Source organism: Ascaphus truei, chromosome 5 (genome assembly GCF_040206685.1).
Source record: "Ascaphus truei isolate aAscTru1 chromosome 5, aAscTru1.hap1, whole genome shotgun sequence".
NCBI classification, from domain to species: domain Eukaryota; kingdom Metazoa; phylum Chordata; class Amphibia; order Anura; family Ascaphidae; genus Ascaphus; species Ascaphus truei.
Window position 1 is genome coordinate 1,582,851 of NC_134487.1, and position 13,216 is coordinate 1,596,066.

Below are 13,216 nucleotides of genomic sequence, written 5' to 3' on the forward strand. Positions count from 1 at the left end.
TGCAATTATATTAGTTGTGTAGTTGTGCGGTTGTGTAGTTGTGCGATTATATTAGTTGTGTGTAGTTGTGCGGTTATGTTAGTTGTGTGATTATTTTAGTTGTGTGTAGTTGTGCAGTTATGCTAGTTGTGTAGTTGTGCGGTTGTGTAGTTGTGCGGTTATGTTAGTTGTGTGTAGTTGTGCGGTTATGTTAGTTGTGCGGTTGTGTTAGTTGTGCGGTTATCCTAGCCTAGTTGTATAGTTGTGTGGTTGTGTTACCCGGTAGTGTGCCAGTTGCAGTGCTATCTGCAGGAAGGCGTCAGGGCTGCTCCGGCATCGTTTGATCAGGCCTTTTCCGAAATCCGTGAAACGAATGCAGTGGAAATCCACATCGTCTGCTAATGTCTTGGCTGTGATGTAAGAGCGCTCAATGACCTCACGGCACTGGGGGTGGAGAGGAGATGATGTCATTACTGTACATCACATGTGCCCCACAAAACATGTCCCATATGTCTACACTATAGACCAGGCCTGAGAAATTAACCAATCACGAGACTTCATTCAGCACCAAGCTCTCTGATTGGTTCAGGAAATTGTCATGGATACAGTGAGCTGTCCCTCCCCCCTCACTGCTTGGAATATTCTATATTGTGTGCGCCTGCGTCTCACGTGCGTGCGCCTGCGTGTCACGTGCGTAGTGTGTGTCTGTGTGTCACGTGCGTGCGCCTGCATGTCACGTGCGCAGTGTGAGTCTGCGTGTCACGTGCGTGCGCCTGCGTGTCACGTGCGCAGTGTGAGTCTGCGTGTCACGTGCGTTCGCCTGCGTGTCACGTGCGCAGTGTGAGTCTGCGTGTCACGTGCGTGTGCCTGCGTGTCACGTGCGCAGTGTGAGTTTGCGTGTCACGTGCGTTCGCCTGCGTGTCACGTGCGTGCGCCTGCGTGTCACGAGCGCAGTGTGAGTCTGTGTGTCACGTGCGTTCGCCTGCGTGTCACGTGTGTTCGCCTGCGTGTCACGTGCGTGCGCCTGCGTGTCACGTGCGTAGTGTGTGTCTGTGTGTCACATGCGCGCGCCTGCGTGTCATGTGCGTGCGCCTGCATGTCACGTGCGCAGTGTGTGTGTCTGCGTGTCACGTGCGCAGAGTGCGTCTGCGTGTCACGTGCGTGCGCCTGCGTGTCACGTGCGTAGTGTGTGTCTGTGTGTCACGTGCGCGCGCCTGCGTGTCACGTGCGTGCGCCTGCGTGTCATGTGCGCAGTGTGTGTGTCTGCGTGTCACGTGCGCAGTGTGCGTCTGCGTGTCACGTGCGTGCGCCTGCGTGTCACGTGCGTAGTGTGTGTGTGTGTCATGTGCGCGCGCCTGCGTGTCACGTGCGTGCGCCTGCGTGTCACGTGCGTAGTGTGTGTCTGTGTGTCACGTGCGTGCGCCTGCGTGTCACGTGCGTAGTGTGTGTGTGTCATGTGCGCGCGCCTGCGTCTCACGTGCGTGCGCCTGCGTGTCACGTGCGTAGTGTGTGTCTGTGTGTCACGTGCGTGCGCCTGCATGTCACGTGCGCAGTGTGAGTCTGCGTGTCACGTGCGTGCGCCTGCGTGTCACGTGCGCAGTGTGAGTCTGCGTGTCACGTGCGTTCGCCTGCGTGTCACGTGCGCTGTGTGAGTCTGCGTGTCACGTGCGTGTGCCTGCGTGTCACGTGCGCAGTGTGAGTTTGCGTGTCACGTGCGTTCGCCTGCGTGTCACGTGCGTGCGCCTGCGTGTCACGTGCGCAGTGTGAGTCTGTGTGTCACGTGCGTTCGCCTGCGTGTCACGTGTGTTCGCCTGCGTGTCACGTGCGTGAGCCTGCGTGTCACGTGCGTAGTGTGTGTCTGTGTGTCACATGCGCGCGCCTGCGTGTCATGTGCGTGCGCCTGCGTGTCACGTGCGCAGTGTGTCTGCGTGTCACGTGCGCAGAGTGCGTCTGCGTGTCACGTGCGCAGAGTGCGTCTGCGTGTCACGTGCGTGCGCCTGCGTGTCACGTGCGTAGTGTGTGTCTGTGTGTCACGTGCGCGCGCCTGCGTGTCACGTGCGCAGTGTGAGTCTGCGTGTCACGTGCGTGTGCCTGCGTGTCACGTGCGCAGTGTGAGTTTGCGTGTCACGTGCGTTCGCCTGCGTGTCACGTGCGTGCGCCTGCGTGTCACGTGCGCAGTGTGAGTCTGTGTGTCACGTGCGTTCGCCTGCGTGTCACGTGTGTTCGCCTGCGTGTCACGTGCGTGCGCCTGCGTGTCACGTGCATAGTGTGTGTGTCTGTGTGTCACGTGTGCAGAGTGCGTCTGCGTGTCACGTGCGTGCGCCTGCGTGTCACGTGCGTAGTGTGTGTCTGTGTGTCACGTGCGCGTGCCTGCGTGTCACGTGCGTGCGCCTGCGTGTCATGTGCGCAGTGTGTGTGTCTGCGTGTCACGTGCGCAGTGTGCGTCTGCGTGTCACGTGCGTGCGCCTGCGTGTCACGTGCGTAGTGTGTGTCTGTGTGTCACGTGCGTGCGCCTGCGTGTCACGTGCGCAGTGTGCGTCTGCGTGTCACGTGCGTGTGCCTGCGTGTCACGTGCGCAGTGTGAGTCTGCGTGTCACGTGCGTTCGCCTGCGTGTCACGTGCGTGCGCCTGCATGTCACGTGCGCAGTGTGAGTCTGCGTGTCACGTGCGTGTGCCTGCGTGTCACGTGCGCAGTGTGAGTTTGCGTGTCACGTGCGTTCGCCTGCGTGTCACGTGCGTGCGCCTGCGTGTCACGTGCGCAGTGTGAGTCTGTGTGTCACGTGCGTTCGCCTGCGTGTCACGTGCGTGCGCCTGCGTGTCACGTGCGTGCGCCTGCGTGTCACGTGCGTAGTGTGTGTCTGTGTGTCACGTGCGCGCGCCTGCGTGTCACGTGCGTGCGCCTGCGTGTCATGTGCGTGCGCCTGCGTGTCACGTGCGCAGTGTGTGTGTCTGCGTGTCACGTGCGCAGAGTGCGTCTGCGTGTCACGTGCGTGCGCCTGCGTGTCACGTGCGTAGTGTCTGTGTGTCACGTGCGTGCGCCTGCGTGTCATGTGCGCAGTGTGTGTGTCTGCGTGTCACGTGCGCAGTGTGCGTCTGCGTGTCACGTGCGCAGTGTGCGTCTGCGTGTCACGTGCGTGCGCCTGCGTGTCACGTGCGTAGTGTGTGTGTGTGTGTCATGTGCGCGCGCCTGCGTGTCACGTGCGTGCGCCTGCGTGTCACGTGCGTAGTGTGTGTCTGTGTGTCACGTGCGTGCGCCTGCGTGTCACGTGCGTAGTGTGTGTGTCACGTGCGCGCGCCTGCGTGTCACGTGCGTGCGCTTGCGTGTCACGTGCGTGCGCCTGCGTGTCACGTGCGTGCGCCTGCGTGTCACGTGCGCAGTGTGCGTCTGCGTGTCACGTGCGTGCGCCTGCGTGTCACGTGCGTAGTGTGTGTCTGTGTGTCACGTGCGCGCGCCTGCGTGTCACGTGCGTGCGCCTGCGTGTCACGTGCGTAGTGTGTGTCTGTGTGTCACGTGCGTGCGCCTGCGTGTCACGTGCGCAGTGTGCGTCTGCGTGTCATGTGCGTGCGCCTGCGTGTCACGTGCGCAGTGTGTGTGACAGCGTGTCACGTGCGCAGTGTGCGTCTGCGTGTCACGTGCGTAGTGTGTGTCTGTGTGTCACGTGCGTGCACCTGCGTGTCACGTGCGCAGTGTGTGTGCCTGCGTGTCACGTGCGCGCGCCTGCGTGTCACGTGCGCAGTGTGTGTGCCTGCGTGTCACGTGCGTGCGCCTGTGTGTCACGTGCGCAGTGTGTGTGTCTGCATGTCACGTGCGCAGTGCGCCTGTGTGCCACGTGCGCAGTGTGTGTGTCTGCATGTCACGTGCGCAGTGCGCCTGCGTGTCACGTGCGCAGTGTGTGTCTGCGTGTCATGTGCGTGCGCCTGCGTGTCACGTGCGCAGTGTGAGTCTGCGTGTCACGTGCGTTCGCCTGCGTGTCACGTGCGTGCGCCTGCATGTCACGTGCGCAGTGTGAGTCTGTGTGTCACGTGCGTGCGCCTGCGTGTCACGTGCGCAGTGTGAGTCTGCGTGTCACGTGCATTCGCCTGCGTGTCACGTGCGTGCGCCTGCGTGTCACGTGCGCAGTGTGAGTCTGTGTGTCACGTGCGTTCGCCTGCGTGTCACGTGTGTTCGCCTGCGTGTCACGTGCGTGCGCCTGCGTGTCACGTGTGTGCGCCTGCGTGTCACGTGCGTAGTGTGAGTCTGTGTGTCACGTGCGTGCGCCTGCATGTCACGTGCGTGCGCCTGCGTGTCACGTGCGTGCGCCTGCGTGTCACGTGCGTAGTGTGTGTCTGTGTGTCACGTGCGTGCGCCTGCGTGTCATGTGCGTGCGCCTGCGTGTCACGTGCGCAGTGTGCGTCTGCGTGTCACGTGCGTGCGCCTGCGTGTCACGTGCGCAATGTGTGTCTGCGTGTCACGTGCGTAGTGTGTGTCTGTGTGTCACGTGCGCGCGCCTGCGTGTCACGTGCGTGCGCCTGCGTGTCACGTGCGTAGTGTGTGTCTGTGTGTCACGTGCGTGCGCCTGCGTGTCACGTGCGCAGTGTGCGTCTGCGTGTCACGTGCGTGCGCCTGCGTGTCACGTGCGCAGTGTGTGTCTGCGTGTCACGTGCGCGCGCCTGCGTGTCACGTGCGCAGTGTGTCTGCGTGTCACAAGCACCGAGACCCCAGTATGTAGGAAGATATTGGGGTCAGTGACTCTGTCAGTGGGAAGCGTTTCCTCCCCTGCACCCCCCGTCCTTATCAGAGAGCCGATAAAGATAAGGGGCGCAGGGCCTCTCCAACCACACAACAGAAACGGCGTACGGGGAGACGCTCTGAGGCAGACACGCCACGACAAGGCAGAGACGCGGCGACGAGGCAGAGACTCAGCAACGAGGCAGAGACGCGGCGACGAGGCAGAGACGCGGCGACGAGGCAGAGACTCAGCAACGAGGCAGAGACGCGGCGACGAGGCAGAGACGCGGCGACGAGGCAGAGACTCAGCAACGAGGCAGAGACGCGGCTACGAAACAGAGTCGCGATGACGACGCAGAGACGCAGCAACGAGACAGACGCGGCTAGGAGACAGACGCGGCTAGGAGACAGACGCGGCTACGAGACAGAGACGCGGCTAGGAGACAGAGACGCGGCTACGAGACAGAGACGCGGCTAGGAGACAGACGCAGTGACGAGGCAGAGACGCGGTGACGAGGCAGAGACGCGGCTAGGAGACAGAGACGCGGCTATGAGACAGAGACGCGGCTAGGAGACAGACGCAGTGACGAGGCAGAGACGCGGTGACGAGGCAGAGACGCGGCTAGGAGACAGACGCAGTGACGAGGCAGAGACGCGGCTAGGAGACAGACGCAGTGACGAGGCAGAGACGCAGTGACGAGGCAGAGACGCAGCTACGAGACAGAGACGTGGCTAGGAGACAGACGCGGTGACGAGGCAGAGATGCGGTGACGAGGCAGAGATGCGGTGACGAGGCAGAGATGCGGTGACGAGGCAGAGACGCGGTGACGAGGCAGAGACGCGGCTAGGAGACAGAGACGCGGCTAGGAGACAGACGCGGCTAGGAGACAGACGCAGTGACGAGGCAGAGACGCAGCTACGAGACAGAGACGCGGCTAGGAGACAGACGCAGTGACGAGGCAGAGACGCGGTGACGAGGCAGAGACGCGGCTAGGAGACAGAGACGCGGCTAGGAGACAGACGCGGCTAGGAGACAGAAGCAGTGACGAGGCAGAGACGCAGCTACGAGACAGAGACGCGGCTAGGAGACAGACGCAGTGACGAGGCAGAGACGCGGTGACGAGGCAGAGACGCGGCTAGGAGACAGAGACGCGGCTAGGAGACAGACGCGGTGACGAGGCAGAGATGCGGTGACGAGGCAGAGACGCGGTGACGAGGCAGAGAAACGGTGACGAGGCAGAGAAACGGCTATGAGATAGTGACATGGCCACGAGGCAGAGACATGGCGACGAGGAAGAGATATTGCGACGAGGCAGAGACGTGGCAACGAGGCAGAGACACGGTGACGAGGCAGAGAAGCGGTGACGAGGCAGTGACGCGGTGACGAGGCAGTGACGTGGTGACGAGGCGGTGACGAGGCAGAGATGCGATGACGAGGCAGAGACGCGGTGACGAGGCAGATGCAGTGAGGTAGAGACGCGGTGACGAGGCAGAGACAGTGAGGCAGAGACGCGGCGAGGAGGCAGAGACGCGGAGAGGAGGCAGAGACGCGGTGAGGAGGCAGAGACGCGGTGACGAGGCAGACGCGGTAATGTGGTGACGAAGTAGAGACCCGGCAGTGACGCAGTGAGGCAGAGACGCGGTGACGAGGCAGAGACGCGGTGAGGCAGAGACGCGGTGACGAGGCAGAGACGCGGTGAGGCAGAGACGCGGTGACGAGGCAGAGACGCGGTGAGGCAGAGACGCGGTGACGAGGCAGAGACGCGGTGAGGCAGAGACGCAGTGAGGCAGAGACGCGGTGACGAGGCAGAGACGCGGTGAGGCAGAGACGCGGTGAGGCAGAGACGCGGTGAGGCAGAGACGCGGTGACGAGGCAGAGACGCAGTGAGGCAGAGACGCGGTGACGAGGCAGAGACGCGGTGACGAAGCAGAGACGCGGTGACGAGGCAGAGACGCGGTGACGAGGCAGAGACGCGGTGAGGCAGAGACGCGGTGAGGCAGAGACGCGGTGACGAGGCAGAGACGCGGTGACGAGGCAGAGACGCGGTGACGAGGCAGAGACGCGGTGACGAGGCAGAGACGCGGTGAGGCAGAGACGCGGTGAGGCAGAGACGCGGTGACGAGGCAGAGACGCGGTGACGAGGCAGAGACGCGGTGAGGCAGAGACGCGGTGACGAGGCAGAGACGCGGTGAGGCAGAGACGCGGTGACGAGGCAGAGACGCGGTGACGAGGCAGAGACGCGGTGACGAGGCAGAGACGCGGTGAGGCAGAGACGCGGTGACGAGGCAGAGACGCGGTGAGGCAGACAGACAGATGCAACGTCCCGAAGGCTTTGCTTCCAGCACAGTATTTCTACTTTCTGATCTTATTCCTTGTGAGACCTTTGGTGTACGGTGCACGGTGCACCCACCTTCAGGGGGATGTCCCACTGCAGTCTGTAGGGTGGGGGCAGAGATAGCCCGGGCTCCCCACGGCAGTTCCCATCCTCTGTGTATCCCAAATCAAAGCAGTCAGTGGCCAATAGGAACTGAGGAGAAAGAAGGAGGCAGAGCAGTGAGGGAGAGAGAGTGGGGGGAGGAGAGGGAGAGGAGAAAGTGGAGAGGTGGGGGAGGGAAGAGGAGGAGGAGGAGGTAGGGAGGGAAGAGGAGAGGTGGGGGGAGGGAAGAGGAGAGGTGTGGGGAGGGAAGAGGAGAGGTGGGGGGAGAGAAGAGGAGAGGTGGAGAGGGAATAGGGGTGGTGTGGGGGAAGATGAAAGGTGGAGGAATAGAGGAGAGGTGGGGTTGGAGAAAGGAGAGGTGGGGTGGGGTGGGAGAGAAGAGAGGTGGGTGGGAGAGAAGAGAGGTGGGATGGGAGGCCCTGGTGGGAAGGTGTTAGGGGAAGGGACCCTGACGGGAAGGTTTTAGGGGAAGGGACCCTGGTGGCAAAGTGTTAGATGGGGAAGGGACCCTGGTGGGAAGCTGTTAGATGGGGAAGGGACCCTGGTGGGAAGGTGTTAGGGGAAGGTACCCTGGTGGGAAGGTGTTAGGGGAAGGGACCCTTGTGGGAAGGTGTTAGATGGGGAAGGGACCCTGGTGGGAAGGTTTTAGGGGAAGGGACCCTTGTGGGAAGCTGTTAGATGGGGAAGGGACCCTTGTGGGAAGGTGTTAGATGGGGAAGGGACCCTGGTGGGAAGGTGTTAGATGGGGAAGGGACCCTGGTGGGAAGGTGTTAGATGGGGAAGGGACCCTGGTGGGAAGGTGTTAGATGGGGAAGGGACCCTTGTGGGAAGGTGTTAGATGGGGAAGGGACCCTGGTGGGAAGGTGTTAGATGGGGAAGGGACCCTGGTGGGAAGGTGTTAGATGGGGAAGGGACCCTGGTGGGAAGGTGTTAGATGGGGAAGGGACCCTGGTGGGAAGGTGTTAGATGGGGAAGGGACCCTGGTGGGAAGGTGTTAGATGGGGAAGGGACCGTGGTGGGAAGGTGTTAGATGGGGAAGGGACCCTGGTGGGAAGGTGTTAGGGGAAGGGACCCTGGTGGGAAGGTGTTAGATGGGGAAGGGACCCTGGCGGGAAAGTGTTAGATGGGGAAGGGACACTTGTGGGAAGGTGTTAGATGGGGAAGGGACCCTGGCGAGAAGGTGTTAGATGGGGAAGGGACACTTGTGGGAAGGTGTTAGATGGGGAGGGACCCTGGTGGGAAGGTGTTAGGGGAAGGGACCCTGGTGGGAAGGTGTTATAGGGGGAAGGGACCCTGGTGGGAAGGTGTTAGGGGAAGGGACCCTGGTGGGAAGGTGTTAGGTGAAGGGACCCTGGCGGGAAGGTGTTAGATGGGGAAGGGACCCTGGCGGGAAGGTGTTAGATGGGGAAGGGACCCTGGTGGGAAGGTGTTAGATGGGGAAGGGACCCTGGTGGGAAGGTGTTAGGGGAAGGGACCCTGGTGGGAAGGTGTTATAGGGGGAAGGGACCCTGGTGGGAAGGTGTTAGGGGAAGGGACCCTGGTGGGAAGGTGTTAGATGGGGAAGGGACCCTGGTGGGAAGGTGTTAGGGGAAGGGACCCTGGTGGGAAGGTGTTAGGGGAAGGGACCCTGGTGGGAAGGTGTTAGGGGAAGGGACCCTGGTGGGAAGGTGTTAGATGGGGAAGGGACCCTGGTGGGAAGGTGTTAGATGGGGAAGGGACCCTGGTGGGAAGGTGTTAGGGGAAGGGACCCTGGCAGGAAGGTGTTTGTGACGGTGAGGGGGTAACCAGGCTCACAATAAACGTTTAAGCCCATTTGGTTACCTCTGATCCATGTATTGGGGTTTGGGAGTGTCAGCTCTTGAACCCAGTGATGGTCTATGCATTGCATGAAATTATGCGACAATAAAGAATTTTTGTGTTTTTACCTTTCCAGGAGTGCCAGCGAGCAGAGATCATTGGGATCACTGGGAGGGGGGGGGGGGGGTGGGGGCGGTGGTGCCAGCGAGCAGAGATCACTGGGCTATGAGTTTCAAGGGGGGTTTTACAGAGAAAGTGTTGTCAGAATGTGCCTAGCTAGTCGTGGTCCAGAGTGAGGGGGTAACCAGGCTCACTAATAAAGGTTAAGCCTGTTTGGTTACCTCTGATCCATGTTTTGGGATTCAAGAGTGTCAGCTCTTGAGCCTAACCTTTGTATCTGCATGACGTAATTATGCGACAATAAATCATTTTTATGTTTTTTTCCTTTCCAGGGATGCCAGCGAGCAGGGAGTGCCAGAGAGCAGCGAGTGCCAGCGAGCAGGGAGTGCCAGCGAGCAGGGAGTGCCAGCGAGCAGGGATTGCCAGCGAGCAGGGAGTGCCAGCGAGCACGGATTGCTGGGGTATGAGTTTCAAGGGGGGTTTGCGGAGAAAGTGTTGTCAGAATGTGTATAGGTAATCGGGGTCCAGAGTTGCTGGATACCCCAAAAAAGTACTCGAGAATCATGCTTGATTCCCGGATACATATAGGCACATTGACCTGGCAAAATCTCCCATTGAAAACACTTGCACAACTCACCGCTAGGATTCCCTGCTTCAGCACAGACCAGAAAGGTAAATAAGGCATAGGGATGTGAGGTGTCCCTGGAATGGTCCCTAGGTTAAAGGGGATCCCCAGTTAAGGCCCAGGTCACCCAGAACCTGGTATAGAAAAGGGTGTGAAGATTTGCAAAGGCTAAGGTTATAGTGAGTGGGGAATATGGCTAGTAAGGAATAAAGTGCAACTTCTTATTCTATTCCCCATAACCAGAAGACTTAGGAAAGTATAAAGTGTATATTTTATTAAACAGAGTGTTTAAAGTACATATATGCTTATGCACGGTATAATGAGAGCTGGGACTTTCCGGACCTATTTTCTGGTTGTGTCTCTGGGCTACCAGCTTGGTGCCAGCGTGTCTACTCAGACATCGGACATGAAAGCCACAGAGGATGCCAGAGGTGTGAAGAACATTTGGGCAGGAGGTTTAGGCTCGGGGTACCCATGTCGTGGGATGAATGGAAGTCCTCGGGACTACCATTTGCCTTTCCCACACTGTGCGGAGCCTAAACCAGCAGTGGCTTCTGAATTCCAAGTGGCAGAGGTGGCAATCTTGCGCATGCCCTTGGCTGATTCAGAAGAGCTGCTTGCCCAGCTTCAGAAGACTGTCATCGCTCTGATTGGTTGGTAGGAAAGTTCCCACGCTGGGATTGGCTGTATTATTTCATGAATGAACTTTGAAATATTATAAGAATCCCTCAGCCAATCCGGACGTGAAATTCCAAGCGCCAGGACATCAGCGGCAAATTTGAATGTACTGTAACACATATATCACGCCCCCCCCCCCAATCGCAGATAGGGTACAGGTGTGGAAATATACCTGTGTTACCAGGTGTGGTGCAATACCTGATAGGCTCACAGGAGGCCTGAACCTCCACCACTGGGAGCCTGGGGTATATCCTGGAACATATACTTACAGCGCCTCCACCTGTGCAGGATTTCTAGGCGTATAGAATGACCCCTGACACAGGACCCACAAATAGTAAACACATACACTGAAGTATATATAAAACAGTTTACTATATGTAACTAAAGAATAACCATCACAATATAACATTACAGTAATGTCAACCTGTAACCTGGCCTCACAAGGCCACAACCCCACCACATATACTCAGCGTCCCACAACCCACCCCTTAGGCGTGATCAGCGCCTGAAAGGAACCGGTATGATAGTTAATGTTGGTGCACTTGGTGACTGTACCTGCCCGGAGCTCCTGCACCCGGGTACAGCAAACAATAGGAAAGGACCCGTCTGCGTCCAGCGCTGAATCCGCAGCGATGGGGTCCGCTTCCAATCCAGATAGTCTCACCCACACAGATAGTCTCTATCTTGAGTAATGCAGGTCTGATCCCAGACCACACTTGTCAGGAGCTCACAGCAGTGCAGCTGTGTCCCTGACTAAGCTAACTGCTAAAATGGTAAAGTCCCTACCTTAGGGCCTTTCCTAGAGCATCACAAACTAACAGTGAGTTGGGCCTAGCTGGGGCCTAGGGGGGTAACCTGACCTAGTGTAGGAGCCACTTGCTCCCTACACAACCTTCCCCTATCTTCTCCCAGCTCCAACTAACTCATGTGCTGCACTGTCTGCTTCCTGACTCAGCACACAACAGTGTCCACATGCAGCATGAGAATCTGTAAGCCTTAGTGGCTGTGTGGCTGCATGTGATCTGGGTGTAAGTGCAGTCCCCAGAGGCTGCTGGGAGATGTAGTCCACTCAGGACCTCTTTATCATTGGGGCCGCGTGTGCGATCTGTACTGAGCATGCGCGATCGTGAAATGGCCGCCGCTACTCTTAACTGTGCAGGGGTGACCTTGAGGAGTCCCTGCACTAAGGTTAATGGCAGCCGCAACTCTAAATACGCACCGCGCAGGCGCGAACGCACGCAAGATGGCAGCGCCCTGTCACTGATGTCGCCTGGTATCCCCGGCGACGCGATCGCCCCTGCAACTGCCTGACATACCGTGGGGGTCCCCGCTACTCCGCGCAGGTGAGGGGGGCCAGGGGAGACCCTGCTACAGTACCGAAAGATGCTCTTGGAGAAATAGCAGCGAGCCGGCTTCAGAAATTTCAAGTCGAAATATTTTCTAAGTCTAGCTTTTTGGGACCTAGTTTTACAAAAGGAACGTAGCGGTCGCGGCCGGGATTACAAGCCGAAATTAGTTCCAGGATGTTTGGGACTAACTCCGGTTAAGGGATTTCAGCATCTCCGGGTGAAAGAGAGCGGCGGCGTCAGGAACTTCATGCCGTTTTAAGTTCCAGGACATTTCGGGCTGAGTCCCGGTCAACTAAAGACTTTGGTTTTTCGTTCATTTCAGCTAGGAAAGTCTCGTTTTGTAGCCCAGACCCCCAGTAAGCGTGTCTTTATCATGTACTTTGTGTTCCACTGTGTGTTTGACTTTTAATACGAATAAATCACAATTTATTTCACTTATCTCGTTTTGCTAAATTTTATGATCCCGGTATAAATGTGTAAATGCCTGGTCTCCCGTGACAGCGTTAGAGATGGAAGGGACCCTGGTGGGAAGGTGTTTGAGGGGGAAGGGACCCTGGTGGGAAGGGACCCCGGTGGGAAGGGACCCTGGTGGGAAGGAGTTAGAGGGGGAAGAGACCCTGGTGGGAAGGAGTTAGAGGGGGAAGGGACCCTGGTGGGAAGGTGTTTGAGGGGGAAGGGACCTTGGTGGGAAGGAGTTAGAGGGGGAAGGGACCCTGGTGGGAAGGAGTTAGAGGGGGAAGGGACCCTGGTGGGAAGGAGTTAGGGGAAGGGACCCTGGTGGGAAGGAGTTAGGGGAAGGGACCCTGGTGGGAAGGTGTTAGAGGGGGAAGGGACCCGGGTGGGAAGGAGTTAGAGGGGGAAGGGACCCTGGTGGGAAGGAGTTAGAGGGGGAAGGGACCCTGGTGGGAAGGTGATAGGGGAAGGGACCATGGTGGGAAGGAGTTAGGGGAAGGGACCCTGGTGGGAAGGTGTTAGAGGGGGAAGGGACCCGGGTGGGAAGGAGTTAGAGGGGGAAGGGACCCTGGTGGGAAGGAGTTAGAGGGGGAAGGGACCCTGGTGGGAAGGAGTTAGAGGGGGAAGGGACCCTGGTGGGAAGGTGATAGGGGAAGGGACCATGGTGGGAAGGAGTTAGAGGGGGAAGGGACCCTGGTGGGAAGGAGTTAGAGGGGGAAGGGACCTGGTGGGAAGGTGATAGGGGAAGGGACCATGGTGGGAAGGAGTTAGAGGGGGAAGGTACCCTGGTGGGAAGGTGTTATAGGGGGAAGGGACCCTGGTGGGAAGGAGTTAGAGGGGGAAGGGACCCTGGTGGGAAGGAGTTAGAGGGGGAAGGGTCCCTGGTGGGAAGGTGATAGGGGAAGGGACCATGGTGGGAAGGAGTTAGAGGGGGAAGGGACCCTGGTGGGAAGGTGATAGGGGAAGGGACCATGGTGGGAAGGAGTTAGAGGGGGAAGGGACCCTGGTGGGAAGGAGGGGGAAGGGACCCTGGAGGGAAGGAGTTAGAGGGGGAAGGGACCCTGGAGGG

General features: G+C 58.9%; 1 protein-coding gene across 1 annotated transcript in view; it reads right to left on the bottom strand.

Annotated features, from left to right (window-relative positions):
* The window catches only part of CPT1B (carnitine palmitoyltransferase 1B), a 203,219-nt gene that overhangs the window by 25,240 nt on the left and 164,763 nt on the right, over window positions 1-13,216 (bottom strand). Inside the window, exons 11-12 of the mRNA XM_075599234.1 lie at window positions 7,099-7,215; window positions 259-423 (exon numbers count right to left, since the gene is read on the bottom strand). Coding sequence (XP_075455349.1) covers window positions 259-423; window positions 7,099-7,215 — 282 coding nt within the window. The remainder of the gene's footprint in view (window positions 1-258; window positions 424-7,098; window positions 7,216-13,216) is intronic.